This window comes from Macadamia integrifolia, chromosome 14, assembly GCF_013358625.1.
Source record: "Macadamia integrifolia cultivar HAES 741 chromosome 14, SCU_Mint_v3, whole genome shotgun sequence".
Lineage (NCBI taxonomy): Eukaryota > Viridiplantae > Streptophyta > Magnoliopsida > Proteales > Proteaceae > Macadamia > Macadamia integrifolia.
In genome coordinates this window covers 26,379,048-26,395,067 of record NC_056570.1, presented here as the reverse complement: position 1 = coordinate 26,395,067, position 16,020 = coordinate 26,379,048, and the positions used below count along the sequence as shown (strand labels likewise).

At 36.6% G+C, this 16,020-nt stretch overlaps 1 protein-coding gene across 1 annotated transcript; it reads right to left on the bottom strand.

Moving 5' to 3' along the window:
• Positions 1 to 5,246: 5,246 nt before the first annotated feature.
• LOC122061254 (expansin-A10-like) lies at positions 5,247 to 7,218 on the bottom strand. Its single transcript, XM_042624468.1, has 3 exons — positions 6,756 to 7,218; positions 6,357 to 6,672; positions 5,247 to 6,226 (listed from the first exon to the last, which is right to left on the bottom strand). Exons 1-3 carry the CDS (start codon positions 6,880 to 6,882, stop codon positions 5,923 to 5,925), a joined length of 747 nt encoding a protein of 248 aa, XP_042480402.1. The 5' UTR covers positions 6,883 to 7,218; the 3' UTR covers positions 5,247 to 5,922.
• Positions 7,219 to 16,020: the final 8,802 nt, after the last annotated feature.

Here is a 16,020-nt window from a genome sequence, read left to right as displayed (position 1 = left end):
CTCTTGCTAACAACTTTTCTCCTCAATGGTTTCTCAGCTTGATGTTTCATGTTGATTTAATTGATGCATAGTCCACCATATTTACTGATAATGTTATATAGCATTCAGTATTGATTTTGATTGCAGCTAATTCATGTTTCATGTTGATCTCTCTCTCTCTCTCTCTCTCTAATATCTTACTTATTCTCTTATTTATCCGTCTCCCTCTCCCTTCAACTCTCTTACGATTCTCTTTTCAGTTCTAAACAAGAGCTTATGTTTTCTCTACTTAAGGATAGTCCAGGTTGAATAAGGACTCAACATGCGCAAAATAGAAACCAAATCTTAATATATATCCTTAACTATTAGGAATCAATTACTAATAAAATTTCTCCTACATCAACTATAACTAAAATTCACAACAGTATAACTAAAATCAACCATTGAAGCCCTTCTACAACAATTGCAATTTTAAAATCACAACTTCAACTTTCACATCCTATTGGACATAAGGAGCTGAGGAGGTAAGAGCTCTCTCTCTCTCTCTCTCTCTCTCACACACACACACACAAACACACACACACACACACCCACACACACACACACACACACACACACACACACAACCTTGACTCTAATTCTTTGGGAAAAACCCACAAATATGCTTGACACAAACTCATAACTAGAACAATTTCAACTTCAAAGAGTTTTCCACTTTCTGCTTATTTTTAGTGTTTTAAAAAAAGAGGGTTCTAATCCTTCACAAGATTAAAATGGAATCAGCCTCTCAAAAAGTAAAAGAATTTAATTTTTCTCAAAAAATATGAGAATGAAAAAGAGAAAGGAAGATCCAAGTCCCAGATTTGACTTGGCCAATCCAATCCCAAATTTTAAAACCATGGTATAGCATCATGATTCATGCAGTAAAACACTAACAATCTTCAAATCTTCTATGTGCATGCTCTCTACACTAATGACTCAACATACACAAAGTTGAACAACATTGAGCTAAAATACACCTCTGGGTGCTTTGAAAACAATTCCCCACTCAATAGTTAGAATTACTAAGTCCATATAGCAACACAAGCTCGCAAAGGAAAATAGTAACAATCTTCTCGATTAACAGAAAAAGACTGTTGCTCAATCATTCCAATCCAAGTAGTGCTTACTATATGTTAAATCATATATTTGGTCTTGGTGATGTGGATTTTGGTATTTTGAAATTGTCTGTATGGTTAAGAATTGAGATTTTCTTTTAAGTATTAAAAAGAAAAACAATTCCCCACTCATATTAGAATTACTAAGGCTTTGGTATGATTTCTATTTGTATTTATTAACTATTTTTTAGAAATTATTTGTGACAATAAATTATGAACCACAAATAGTATTCGTTTGGTTACTATTTATAAGATAGATTATACAATGAGAAAATAGGTTTCAATTTTCACCTTCAGCTTTGAGCTTCGAGCGAGAGAGATAATAGGATTTGGGGTTTTTTATTAGAAAAGTATAAAACATACTGAAGTTACATATTTACTATTGATTTTGAGTAGTTTAGCACAAGTGCTCATTTAAGGTAGTAAAAATCAACATAAATGATTTGTTGTCATAAATCACAAATAGCTTGAGAGCAATTTGTGATTTATTCTAATTTATTATATATAGAAATAAGTGCTATAAATTATACCAAACACTTGTAAAAATAGGAATAAGTCAAATAAATGCAAACAGAATTCAAACCAAAGAGAGACTAGATAGTCCATATAGCAACACAAGCTCACAAAGGAAAACAGTAACAGTCTTCTCGATTAAAAGAAAAGGTTGTTACTCAGTCATTCCAATCCAAGTAGGGCTTACTATATTTTAAATCATATATATATATATATATTCACACGCGAGTAAAAGTTTATACATACAAACACATTCTAAGAAAAATATTCCGCTACATGTGCATTTGCACGTGTGTATATATATATATATATAATTATAGATGGAAGAAATTTTTAGCAATATACAAAAGGAGGTGAAATGATCTCCCCATTCTTATGAATGGTGAAAAACATTGAGTCGTTTGTTGGCACAGGATCATGCTGGCAAGCAAAGAATCGACTTCCACTCCCATAATTATATGTATCAATAAGATTTAGGAAGGAAAGATGAATATGCCTGAGAGTGGAGCCTTAGTTGTTGTGTCCCTAAAACCTAGTAGCTTGTAAGGGCAAAAAAATAAAAAAGCTAAGTAATTAATGCGTGGAATGAGAAAAGAAAGAAAGAAAAAATTTCTTAGAATATGAATCGGAATTGCTAAATGAAATTGAAATAGCAACCAAGGGCTTCGAATGTGAATCGGAATCGAAAATTGAAACCAAAATATCGAAATATCAATGCTCATTGAAAAATTGGAACCATTGAAGAATCATTATTTGGTCATTCGATTTTGATTAGGACTACTAGAGAATTTTTTTAATCTAATTGGTTTGGTTTGAATGGAATAATAAACTGTTTATCAAAAAAAAAAAAAATATTCAAATAATGAACTGAAAAATTAAGGTAAAAGCTGGTCACGCTCATCACAATGTCTACGTCTCTCCTCCTCCTGAAAAATTCACTTTACCCTTCCCATGTCTGAGCCTTTGTATTGATTGAGCTTTAGATCCAAGAAAACTAGAGGCAAGCCTTTCACCCAAAAACACTAATAACCAGAATCAATAACAAAAAAATATTTATTGACACTGATTGATAATCAGTTGTTTTGAAAACTTGAACCGATTAATAATAAATTCACTTTTGGTTTTAGTTAATTACAATCTAAACAGATTTAGAATCGAACTGATAAACTGAAACCAAAATGACTTACATGCACCTTTCGTAGCATGGTTTCAAGTATCGGTCTTGTATTGATTGTATCGAATTGGTATTGACTGATCCCTAACTAATCTGGATCGATTATCCGTGTCTTTTGAGGGGTAAAATAGTAAAAAATCAGTACTATATAAAAAAAAAAGATAGGGGCATAATCGATCGATACCCATCGATCCAATATCGAATTGGTATCCGATATTGATACCAATACCAATACCGATACTGTCTCCTAAATCCTTGCTTCATAGTAAGTAATGGTTGTTCTTGTTCACTAACCTCAATACCTCATCAACAATTCAAAACTCAAAAACAAATAAGGTATGTGCTAATTAATTAGGTGGTTGGTCTACTACAATCATGGATCACTACAGTGGAGAACACGAACAAGCAAAAAATAATAATAATAATAATAATAAACAAGGGCCATGGTAATTAATTAAGTGCTTATTCCATCAACACCACGATCGAACACGACGAATCAAACTTGGAGTTAAAAATGTCCATCACTGAAACTTACCTCTCTCTCTCTCTCTCTCTCTCTCTCTCTCTCTCTCTCTCTCTCTCAAATTAATTAATTAATTAAAAAAAAACATTTATAATTTATGGATAAATTACACGAGGTACCTAATATTTTTGGAGAAATTATATTTAGAATATCTAACATTTCACAGATATTATATTTAAGATACCTTACGTTTTATTATGTACAAAGTAATCTTTTTTTCATGCATAGTTCTAATTTTGCCCATAAAAATTATATGTTTGAGGTACTTTATATTTTGTATTTCTTATATTTGAACGGAAATTAACTTGCAAGTCATTATTTTTTTCTCCCTTTTCAAGTTATCAAGGGGTAGGTGTGTCAAACCCTAACCAGTGAAATCGAACTGACTGACTCAAACTAGCCTGATCTAAATCAAAACACAATGTATTAGATTGATTTCTGATAAGAGTATCGTGAAACCCAGCGGCCACAAAACAAATTGAAACTAATATCAACCCATAAATCATTAAAAAAAGTTTTTTTTCCTAATAATTGGGTATATAAAATTACATGATAAATCCAAATCAACCTGATCAAACATATAAGAAATCAAAAATTAAATCTTTCCTTATTGGTTTAATTTTATCCTATTGGATTCACACATTCTCATACGAAAATCGAATCAACCTGATCGATTGACACTGCGCCAGGAAGTGAAAGTGCAAAATCCCAGGAACGTAACACCGTAACGCTGCCATTGGCCATACTCAAAGGAAGACAAAATCAGCCTTTTTTTTTTTTTTTTGGGTGTGGGGATTATCGGAGGGAACAATTCTTGAATCAGATTATTTTATTTGATTTTATTGAGATATTTAATTGGAAATGGCATCTGCATGGCATTGATCTTTGTTAAGCATTCAAAGTGTGGCACAGTCTTCAATATCCAACGAGATCTGATTGGTTCTTTCATATTCAACACCTTGAAATCTGAATTCAGTCAGTCAAAACTCAAAACCTACAACAGTAATCTGCACTTTTTCCACCCACTGCTTTGCTCTTCTCTTCAACTCTACTCTTCTGGAAAACTTTAGGTGCCATTTAATTTCATATTCATTTTAACATATATAAATTTGATGGTGACTTGTATAATTTTTTTTTTTTTGGTAGAAATGTGTATAATTGTATTCATCCAATGTCAAATGTGTTAAATTGAATTACATAAACAACCCCCCCCCCCCCCCCGCCCAAAGAGAAGGAAAAATAAATAGATAAATCAGCCTCCAATATATTGGCATTTACAACTATCCAACCTTCTGTTTTCAACCAGTTTTCAAAAGTCTTAAAGAGTCTTTTATTATATATGGATTTCTAAACCTCTGTTTCACCGAGTTTATTTTTCTTGTTTACTTGATAGAAAATGCAAATCTAATTGTTCTATTCCTCAATAAATCCTTTTATGATAAATGCCTTCTAATCTTAACTTGTAAATAGTTTATGAACCAAACTTTGCCCCGGAATGTCTATTTCTCAATACACCACTATATATATAGATAGAATTTTATCAGTAGGCCATATGAATAAATGATGACATGAGTTATTGTTGTACAAGATTTGAGTTTCAACTAAATAGTTTTAGAGCCAAAATTCAAAGTTCAAACCATAGCCACATGCTTTTTTTTTTTTATTATCTTTTGTACTAAGAAGAAAATGGAATATTGGATATTTCTTTTTAAAGCATTGGTACACTATTGATTCAAAATTTACCTAAAAATCATTAGAGTTCTGATTTTGCAACAATGAGTCGCAAAGACAGAGAATATAGAAGAAAGAGAGGGCAATTTTTGGGTTGAAAACTGAGATGCCCCACAAACACTATATTGAACAACTGAAATTACATTTTTACCAGAAAAAAAACCACCAGTGACACAACCACTTCAAGTCTTCAACCAATAGCTGACTCAAGGATTACAGTCATTTGCACTCATCACACTCACTCAAAACCTCGCAAATTAAAAATTAGAAGCAACTTACAAGTCACTGTGAGAGTTTGTTGGATAATAAAATCTCACTTACACTTTGAAATCTCTCCATCTCCATCTCTTCTTTTTGTCATAAAATGAAGAGTTGGTTTAGCATTAACACCACATTAAAGATACAATCAAAAGCATTGGGCGGGTGATAACCCTGTTCACCTCAGCCATATCTAGCTTACCACAATGCCAAGACACCAACACACTTTCCCTAACATATACTCTTAGTTTCTTAGAAGGAGGCCTCTCTATACATAGCGTCACTAGAGAGAACCTTCTCTTCACAGTTCACACCCACCAAATTCATGGGACGCATCTGAAGCCCAACAAGAATTAGAAGACAAGAAAAGGAAAAGGAAAAAAAGAAAAAACATCTAGGGCCACTTCAAAAAAAGACCCACTACCCTAATATCATCTGTACTAAATTACAATACTATTAAATCCCAGACCACACCACCATTGAAGCGAAAAAAACTCTGGACTCCTCTGCCTAATGAGTTAATCTATGCCAAGATGATTTTGGTTAGTTTTGGGGAAGAGAGTGTGTGTGTGGGGGTGAGTTAGAACTTAGAACTGTCCTCCACTATAGGTCTGGCCAAAGGCCCAGTTGGAAGGAGCAACGTTGCTGGAGACCACAGATCGTCCATCACTTGTTGTGATCTTGAATGAGAGAGCTTGACCATTAAGGTAGGAGTTGCTCTGCCAGTTTTGTCCCCAGTTCCGTGACATGGGTTGCCAACCAGTTCTAGAGCCTTTGATAGAGATGGCCAGAACATCACCAGCTCCACCAACGTTTGTCACTAGCACAAGGTTGAAGTAAGAGTGTCCATTCATGGTGAATCTGATCCCACCTGTCTTCTTGCAAGCAACCCTGTAATCACCAAAGATTAATTAAGCTGAGTAGTTTAGACTTAAGCTAAGGGAACCATATCATATATGTACTACTTGATCAGAAATTCAGAATGATAGAGAAGAGAAGGCTAGGGGTTGTTGTTCATTACCTTCTATATTGAACTGGGACTATCCCTGCTTTGTACAGAGCTATGCGTTGGAAAATAGGCTGAGAAAGATCAAAGTGCTTTAGAGGAGGGTTACACCATCCTCCATTATTATTTGGGAGAGCATTGTTCGGTGGACAGAAGTTTGTTGCAGTGACTGTGATGGATCCTGGTAAGCACCATTTGCTGCCACTTCCACCACACTTGATCTCGTAACAAGCTCCACAGCTTAAGCCATTGTTGAACAGAGCAGTACTTAGTGCTGCCGTGTTTGTCCCGTAACCTTGACTGTAAAGATTTCCATACCCACAAGCTCCTCCTGAACAAAGTAAAACAAAACCCCAAATGAGAAGAAAGGCATTTAATTTGATAATATAGTTAAGGAGGAGCTTTGGCTCTTACCCATTGTACCAGAAGCATCACCACCTCCATAAAACGTAGCATGGGCAGTGGACCACCCTTCTTTGTAACCATGAACACATCTTAACACAGCGAAAAGGGCTACCAGAAAAAATCCTAGGAAGTCCATTTCCTGCACTAGTAAGGAAAATAAATGATACCCACTTTAAGATTTTTTCAATGTTCTGAGAAACAGAAATCTACAGCAAATTGTGAAAATTTTGGAGAAGAAGAAAGAGGGACTTGCGGAGAAACAGTTTGGGCTTTTGGAGCCTAGAGTTCTAGACAGATAACTAGCTTAAACAGGTGGAATAGATGAGGGAGGGAAGTTGAAGAATGTGGGAGGAATCCATCTAAAAGTATTATTTATACAAGTGGAAGGCCCTGGAAAAGGTATATATTACACCGCCGGTGTGGGATTGAATTTTCACGCCAAAGTGCCAGAACAATAGGCGCGGGAAGGGGGTGCCACATGGAAGAGGCAAGTAAGTAAAATAAGCATGAGAGGAGCACATCTCCAGTGTCTGCTATACTCATGACCAGTGGCCACTACTCTGTTTCTAATTCTCTATATGGTGGGCTTTGACTATATTTCCATTACCAAGAATGCCTTGGGAGCATGAATGCACATAAGAGTTGTCTATCGAGGATGGAAGATGCTTCAGTGCTTCACAATCTCTACTCTAGAGTCTAGACTCCCTAGTCCACTACAAACTACAGACTGACATGTGTCTTTCCCTTTCTTCTTTTTTAAAAAAATTTCTTGCCAACCAAACACTTTCAAAGTTCTCAGAATCTTACCCTCTAACGATAAAAACAGATAATGGTGTGCTGATCATACATGATTATGGGCCCTCACATTGAAAAAGCATAAGCATTAAAAACACTCACGAGTTAGTCAGTCACCACTCACCACTCACCACTGAGGGACATAACGACATTAATTAGGAGGTGGAAATCTCTAAGGTCGGTTGGGAGCTTTAGGTTGCAACTGAGTCCTTTTAATTGGTCTGCTACTCTTTTTAACTTTTAATTTGATCTTTCTGCCAACGTACCTCAAGGAGTCAAGAAGAAGCATCCTACTTCTTTTTCTCTAATCTCTCCGGCCTTCAGAAAAACTATGGAACCATCACTTTTCTTTCTTCTTGAACTCCAACTATACTCAAAAAGTGCAGATTAATCACAATTAAGAAGTAAGCAATATAATTAGTAATCCTGTTCAAGCTCATGCATCAGCCCTTCTGAGCTACAGATGACATGCTTTTAATTATTCTTGAGGAATTCTTCTAGGGACCGGGGATGATGACACAACTAAGCACATAAGAGTGATGGGATTCATCAGATTTTATTAGTGTTTATTTATTTTATTCTTTCCACTTTGGCCATCCTGTTCAAGCTCATTGCTTAAAGAATGGAAGTTTGCTTCAAAAACTTATCCAATTAAACACCTCAAACTCAGGGTCTCAGAGGTTCATTCCAAGTGCTTTGCATATGGCAAACCGTCCAGTTCACAAAAGTAAAGAGTAGAAAACACAAATATCTGCTCCTGCTCTCTCTCTCTCTCTCTCTCTCTCTCTCTCTCTCTCTCTCTCTCTCTCTCTCTCCCTCTCCCTCTCCCTCTCCCTCTCCCTCTGTCTTTGCTATTTAATTCTAACTTTCTCATCCTCCTTTAGCAACTTTTAGCTGTAGTATTCTTATCCTCAATGCTTGTCAAAAGAGGTTAAGAAAGCTATGCTCTTTACAGCTTCTACTGAACCAACAAAATGATGGGAACTTAACTAATAATATCAGGTTAGTCTAACACAAAAAGTTGATAACTTCTCTTTAATTTTTAGTATAAACATTTCATTTTTTCTAGTTGAGAACTTAGTTTAGTATAGCTTTCAATCAGAGCAGAGGACTCCTCCTCTGTCCCTAAATTCCACTTTTATGAGCTTCCAAATGTACATTTTTCAATTACCCATTAAGAAAAAACAATATAAGTTCTCAACAAATGAAAACCCAACACGGCCACATATCGATTTCAATTATGCAAATGTTCATTTTGTTTCCCTCCTTTCCCCCATAAACTCTTGACTAGCTAGTTAGGCAGTCCTAACTTCTGCCAGAAAATTTCATGTACTGTACTTGAACAAAAGTTACAAAACGACATTTGAAGAAATATAACAAGTTTGGTTTGGTTCTTTCAGAAACAAGAAGAAAGAGCTAAAAGCCAACTCGCCCTTGTTCAAAGCTTCTATACATCCAATGACTATAACAAATACTGATTGAAAACGACATTGACACAAAATCTGAATAAGATTTTTAATACCATTAACTTTTCTATCTGAAGACTGAACACACTTCAAGGCATCGTTAGATATATATATATATATATTTTTTTTTTTTTTTATTTGTTCAATACTTTTTGTCCTGTTGCCTAATGAGATTTCCCCTTCTCAGATACTCTTTTATCTCACTACCTTCATAGTTAGTCCTAAAAGAAGTTAAGAGGGAGTTCACAGTGGTGTAGCATTTTCATTAGTTGTAGAATAACGATTTATGTAACTAATCCAAAAGCTTAGTACAGTAACTTAATCCAGTAATTCACCGTGCCATGTGTAATGATGGATGAGGCTATTTTTACCCCTCTTTTTTTTATTTTTTTTTGGGGGGGGTGTAAACAGGCCATTTTAGCCATTAGAGAAAGTAAATGCCTCAGTGAAATAGGTCGCCTTGATTAAGCTTATCAGGGCCATATTGTTCAAATGTGCTGTTTTTCCTTAAAACAACTATTTTCCATTGCATGATAAAGAGTTTCCTTGTCTAATTTCCTTTTGCCACTCCCATATATCTCATTGTTGGGCTGATACTTACAAAATGCCCTCGATTAAAAAATCTATTGACCCTCTTAAGCCCTCTTTGATATCATTTTTTTTTAATCTATTTAACAAAAATCATTAATGAAAATTATTTTTATCAAAACATAAAAATGGTTTGATAACTATTTGACAAAAATGATTTTTTTTGTGAGGAATACTTAAGCCCTCTGTCGATCAAAATTTTCTTATATAGCATAATTAAACTAAAATACTATATACAAAATATATGTTTATATTCTATTACCAAAAAAAGAAAAAATACAAACAAAGGATAAGGAGTTTCTGATTTATTAATAATCGTCTCTTATCTTATTCTCAAAAGTTTTTTAATGTAATGATAAAAAAAAAAAAAAACCTTTCAAAAAATAGAAATTAATTTTAATCAAATATTTGATACACTTTTATGCAAAATGATGATATTTATTCTTATTTAAAAAATATGTTACGTAAAAAAAAAAAATTTATAAGCTTTTTGAAACCTTAAGAGAGATCAATAAAAAATTCTTCAAAAATCAGTTCAAAGGACGATATCATGTGGTAGTTCCTAAGGGCAAAAAAGAAAGATTCAAACCACCAACTCTTAATCCCACAAAGGTCAAAACCCCAACCCCCTCTCCTCAGCCCAAAAATTTATATATTATTAAAAACAGAAAAGAAATAGAAAGAAAATGAAATAGCACATGGGATCACATGGCCACTGGAATTAAAGAAGCCTAGGCTTATTAGACTCCAATTAAAGTACTCTTTCTTCTGTTTTAGACTCAACGGACACCAAGCTTTGAGGAAACCGAGGCCCCAGAACACCTAGAAGCCTGGTCAGAGTCCACCCAGGACCGATCCATTTGGACTTGACTTTGCCCATGGAGATTGGCCCATCCAAATAATTAGATATACCCAAATATGGCCCAATTCCTCTCTCAGAAAAGCAGAGCCCACCTCTTTAGACACCCTTGGTCCAAAGCCCATCGAGCCACTTATGAACTAAAATCGAGACCCAATCACATGGGGATGGCCCATGTGGTAGTTTTTTTTTTTTTTTTTTAAGGTAGAAGAGGGTGGGGATGTAAACGGATTGAATTTGGATTGGATGTCTTCAAATTCGGATATTTCCTGACTGGATATGGATACCACTAAACGAATATGGATGTGGATTGAATTTCGATTTTCAACTCCCCATTTATTCTCTGACTTAAGTAATTCGGACCTTCCTCCCCCAATGAATATAAGTTGTTTTAATTATTTTCTTCATTCTCTATAACCTGTTTAAACTTCAAGAACCCTTTAATTGGATAATTCGACTTTTTACTTAATATTGTTTAACTATATACGGATACTCCGAAATGAATACAAATGCAAATTCAAATTTGGATCTCGACATCCATTTACATCCCTACAAGAGGGGCTTACAAGTTACAACCTGCATCTCTCTCTCTCTCTCTCTCTCTCTCTCTCTCTCTCTCTCTATATATATATATATATATATCTATAGGGTATGTCTAAATGTAGCCGATCCGGTTACAAAACCTTGTAACCTAAATTATTGTGTCCCCATTATTTTGTAATTTTGTGATTGCTTTTAAGGTCAAAAAAATAAATTCAACCTCAACTTTTTTAATAGTTACTTTGATTTAAACGGCAAAACGAGGGGTATTTTTGAGAATGAATATACTCTTCCCAAACAACCTGAACAACCCCTCGCCCCAACTGATCGTCTTTCTCATCGAGAGTCTTTCTGTTACCTTTGCTAGTTTCTATGGCATAAAATTCAGCGACATCATCTCCAGTAAGTTAGGTAAAGGCTCTCTTTCTTCTCGGAATGTCCAATGTTTTTCTGGGTTTTAGGGTTTAAAACTTCTGATGGACTTCATTTTTGTTTTTTGAAGTTTGGAAAACAAAACCTCTTCCTATAAATTCATGTATCAATTATATTGCAATAATTTCTATTGTTGTGTATTAGAGATGAGGTCGGTAAGATAGTTCTTGTAATACCCTACTTCTTAAACCCGGTCTGATTACACGGTTGAACCGGTTTATCTATGCAGGACCCGAACCAGAGAGAGTTAGAGCGGGCTCCTTATGGGCTATGATGGCAAGGGTGACCTTAAACACCGGCTGGCCCGACAAGTCCGAGCCAGTGCTAGAAGAGACGGGAGTGCCCAAGCCATGTACATGCACCTACCATAAGGCCATGTACGGATAAAGCAGGTATTGTAGCCGTATATTAAGGCGTGTACATATATTACATCGTATGCCAGGGGTGAGGTTCGCGTCGAGGCCCGAACTCTGTCAAAATCCTAAGTTTTGGCCCTCAGGTGGGCGGAAAGGTGGGCGCACCCGCCCACCTGAGTGACCCATCCATGTGAACTATTCAGTTATTTAGGAAGTATATATATAGCATTTATGATTTTCTTTTCTTTTCATTTATGACACCCGTACGTTGGTGAGGATAGTAAATAGGAGAGAGAAAAGAAAGGGAAGAAGAAGGGAAGAGAAGGAAGAGGAAGAAGAAAATGATTTCAGTGGCACCGAAGCTTGATCTTCCCATTCCGGCGCCGGAAGAGTGATCTTCAACTCTAGATCTACATTTAGAGGTAAGCAAAGTTGGGTTCCTTGAACATTCACCATACCCAAGCATAAACCCTTGATTCGAGTAGGGTTTCTTGAGATCTTGTAAATCCCCTTTGAAATGATGAATCTAAGGTTTAATAGATGATTTATGTGTTGATCTTTAAGGATTTGAAGAGGTATTGACAAGGTGGAAGAAGCATTGTAGGTTTGAAGTGATTTGGAGGGTTTGAAGTTGTTCTTGAGCAAAGAAGGTAAGATGGTTTCCCATCACTTGAATCTAACCTAGATCTAGGTTAGAACCATCCTATAAGACCTTGAAGGTGTGAAGAATGGGTTTGAAAAAGCCCCATTTGAATCCCCAAAGAATGGAGGAAGTTGGGAAGAAACAATAGGTTTTCCACCAAGACCGGTGGGTGGAACCGGTGGGCCATCTGGCTCGCCTGTGGGCACCCACCTGAGAGGGCAGGGCCTTCGGGCACAATCGGCGGGCCAGACCGGTGGGCTAACCGACGGGCCACCCTGCCCGCCTGTCTTAGCAGGGCCCCCTAGCCCAACCGGAGGGCCAGACCGATGGGCCAGCCTACCCATCGGTCCAAACCGATGGGCCAAACCGGTGGGCCAGACAGCCCACCTGTCTGACCCACCTGTGGCCCCGAAGGTGATTCTTACGTCCGATTGGACCCAAATCGGACGTGCGATCTTCTTTTAACGTTATAAACATGATTTTGTAATCGGATCTCGTTAATTTTGATTCCAAAATGGTGAAGTACTAACCCCGCTCAATCATGTTAGGTTTACCAAATCCTACGCTTCTCGCACCGGATATCTCCCGTACCGAACGAGAATCCTTGAACACTACAGGTAAGTGGGGAGAGGATGTTTGGCCTTGTTTCAAGGCATTGGTTGGCATTCATTTACTTGTATCTAGTCTAGTCATTCCATCATGAATATGCTATGTAGATTAGTCATCCTCACATTGTTATGCATGTGTGCTATGTTTACTTTCTAAATGCCAAGTGATGAGATGCTTATGTGATGAATGTTGACATCATTGTGCATGATGCATTGATAGACTAGATGCCGTAGTTGGCTTGGAAACGAGTGCATTGATGGCCTGTGGTATGGGACACGGAGGCACTATGCAATCGTACTATTGTCATATAGGAGCATGCGGTTTAGGATTTCACCGTCCCGTGCTACGACCCTTCCCAACAGGGGTTAAGGTGTTGGGTTATCATTTGGGGGGAAGCAGTGGTCGCGGTTGTCGGGTCACTGTGGCGGTTAGACATAATGTCCGACGGGTCATTAGGATAGTCGGCAACCCCGGTGGTACATTCAAGAGGGGCAATCGTACTGCTTTTAAATTGCTGGAGTCAGCACCTTTAATTTCAGTAATTTACATTTCTGTTGAGAGCCGGTGGACGGCATTGTTTTTACTTTTTCGAGTACTCACGGTGGGCCTTCTCCGACAGCCCTATGGGCGTATCGTGGGATGGAGTTCGCGGCTCGTACTCGGAGTATACGCGCATTGTGGCTGTAGCAGAACTAAACCGAAGACTTAGTAATGTTGCTTAGGTTGATGTGATTTAAAATGTAATGCATAGCATGTAGTGCATATGATTGTGTTTTGATGTGTGGACTACTGTGTGGTCCATCTTACCACTTGCTGAGCTAGTGAGCTCATCCCACGTGTGCACCCCTTTTTAGATGATTTTGCAGGTCATTCATCTGAAGAGCACGGGGCGGGTCCCACAGTCGAGTTCTCCGAGGAGGACTGGTGGGCCCCTAAGGAGTTAGAGCACGACACTGACTGCTCGTGTGAGAGTTGTGCTGCGGGACGCAGTTCTGATGCCTAGCTGAGCTCTACTTTTGAGGCCGAGCTGAGCTCTACCATGTGATGCCGAGCTGGGCTCAAACCTTGATGCTGAGCTGAGCTCTAGTCTTGATACCGAGCTGACCTGTGTACTCTGATTATTTTGATGGTTTCCTTTACATACTTGATATATGAATTGTACTTTTATTGTGTAAATATCATGCATTCGGGCCCACATGTATATAACTATTGTATCACAATTCGGGTATCAAGTATTATGGGAATATTCACAGGTAAACCTAGTCTTCCGCTGATTTGATAAGTTTTTATTAGTTGTGTGTATGCTGTGGTGGAATACAGTATCAGATGATCCTGGCAGGTTTGGGTTAACCGGTGTTAACCCGGTCACTGGCCCGGTTCAGTGTGAACGGGGTGTGACAGTTCTAATCATGTATCTCTCTCTCTTAAAATAAATCAGTTGTATTAAACATGCTAGTGTTTTCAATAAAGTTAAAATCCAGGAATATGACAAATGGAAATATTGTAGGCTTTTTTTTTTTCCGTAAAGCAGTATCGTAGGCTTGGTACTACTATAACGATGACATGTGAAATTTTGTAATTATAATATATTTTATTGGTTGATTCGAAGGGTTTTGGGATTGATTATGGTTAATTCCAATTTGATTTGGATTTTGATTGATATTGGCAGCTACTGATTTGATTTGTGATTACGTGTTTAAAATCGATTATAAGGTTTATAGGACTAGATCGTGAGTCTTAAGATTTGAGGGAGATCTAGGGTTCTTTTCTATCCAATTTTGATTCGATTTGATTAAAATTTATAGGAATCAGTTCCAAGGATATAGGGGATGGTATTAGTATCGGTCTCTATCAATGCCGATTCGATGCCAATCCAGATCGGATGGGATCAGTGGGTATCGGTCTATTTTACCCCTGATTTTTATAAAGGTACTACTTTTTACCTATTTTACCCCTGAAACAATATGGATAAATGATCCAAATCGAGGATCGGTCTCAGCTGATACGATTGATCCCAGACCGATACTTGAAACCATGATCAGTTTGATCTCTAATTCCAAGTTTAAAATCCTTAGTTGATTTGGCTAGTTCGGATTAATCCCAATTCCAATCATTATAGAATGGCATATCTAGGATTTTTGGGATTGGGCTGTTGGTTTTTAGAATTTAGTGTCAATAATAGCATTTTTGTGATTGATTCTGATCTGATCCAGATTGGAATCATTAGAGACCAACTTATTCTTTGATTTTGAGTTAAAATTCTGGTATTAGCCTATTTGGATTAGAATTGGTCGTGAACTATCCAACTCCGGCAGTTTTAAAATGGTCAATTTAGAATTGGAATCACTAGAGGTGTTGTTTTGATACTCAATTTCGAGTTTAAAATCATTGGTTGAATAAACTAATTTCGATCCAAATCAACCATGGTAATAACTATCCAGGATGTTTCAGAATGACTGATTATAAGGCTTTTGTGATTGGTTCGATCCATATTCGATTTTGGTCACTTTGATCTAGATTTTATCTAGTATTAGGCCAAATTGAAATCAAAGTTCAATTTCAATTCAGACTGGTTTGGTTTTTATTGAGTTGACTTAATGGTTTCTTGTAGGTAATATGTTATCTTTTAGTAATTTTTTTAAAGTTGTTATAAGGTTTTTTATGGTTTCGATTCGCTTGATCTGGTCCAATTCAATTTTTTACTGATTTGATAAAAATTCAAATCGATAAAAGTTCGTTTCACGTTTCTCTTGATTAGTCCAACCCGCTTGGACTGAATGAACACCTTTACTTAAAACAATAGACCCAATCACCCAACGGTTAGTATAATTTTTCTTTTTCTTTTTCTTTTTTTTAATCGCATGTTGAACTTTAGAGACACGAAGAATTGAGATTTGAGATTCGAAACGTAGTGATGGGTCTATTTGACGATAAAATTTCATTTCTATTATTTTTAAACACTTTGTCATAAAAAGTGGTGCAACAA

What these genes read in the sequence shown, in the direction of transcription:
- LOC122061254 (XM_042624468.1), bottom strand. Translation starts at nt 6,882, where the DNA reads ATGGACTTCCTAGGATTTTTTCTGGTAGCCCTTTTCGCTGTGTTAAGA. An exon ending in TGATGCTTCTGGTACAATGG is followed by an intron (nt 6,673 to 6,755) that starts GTAAGAGCCAAA and finishes TACTTTGTTCAG; the next exon opens with GAGGAGCTTGTGGGTATGGA. An exon ending in GTCCCAGTTCAATATAGAAG is followed by an intron (nt 6,227 to 6,356) that starts GTAATGAACAAC and finishes TGGTGATTACAG; the next exon opens with GGTTGCTTGCAAGAAGACAG.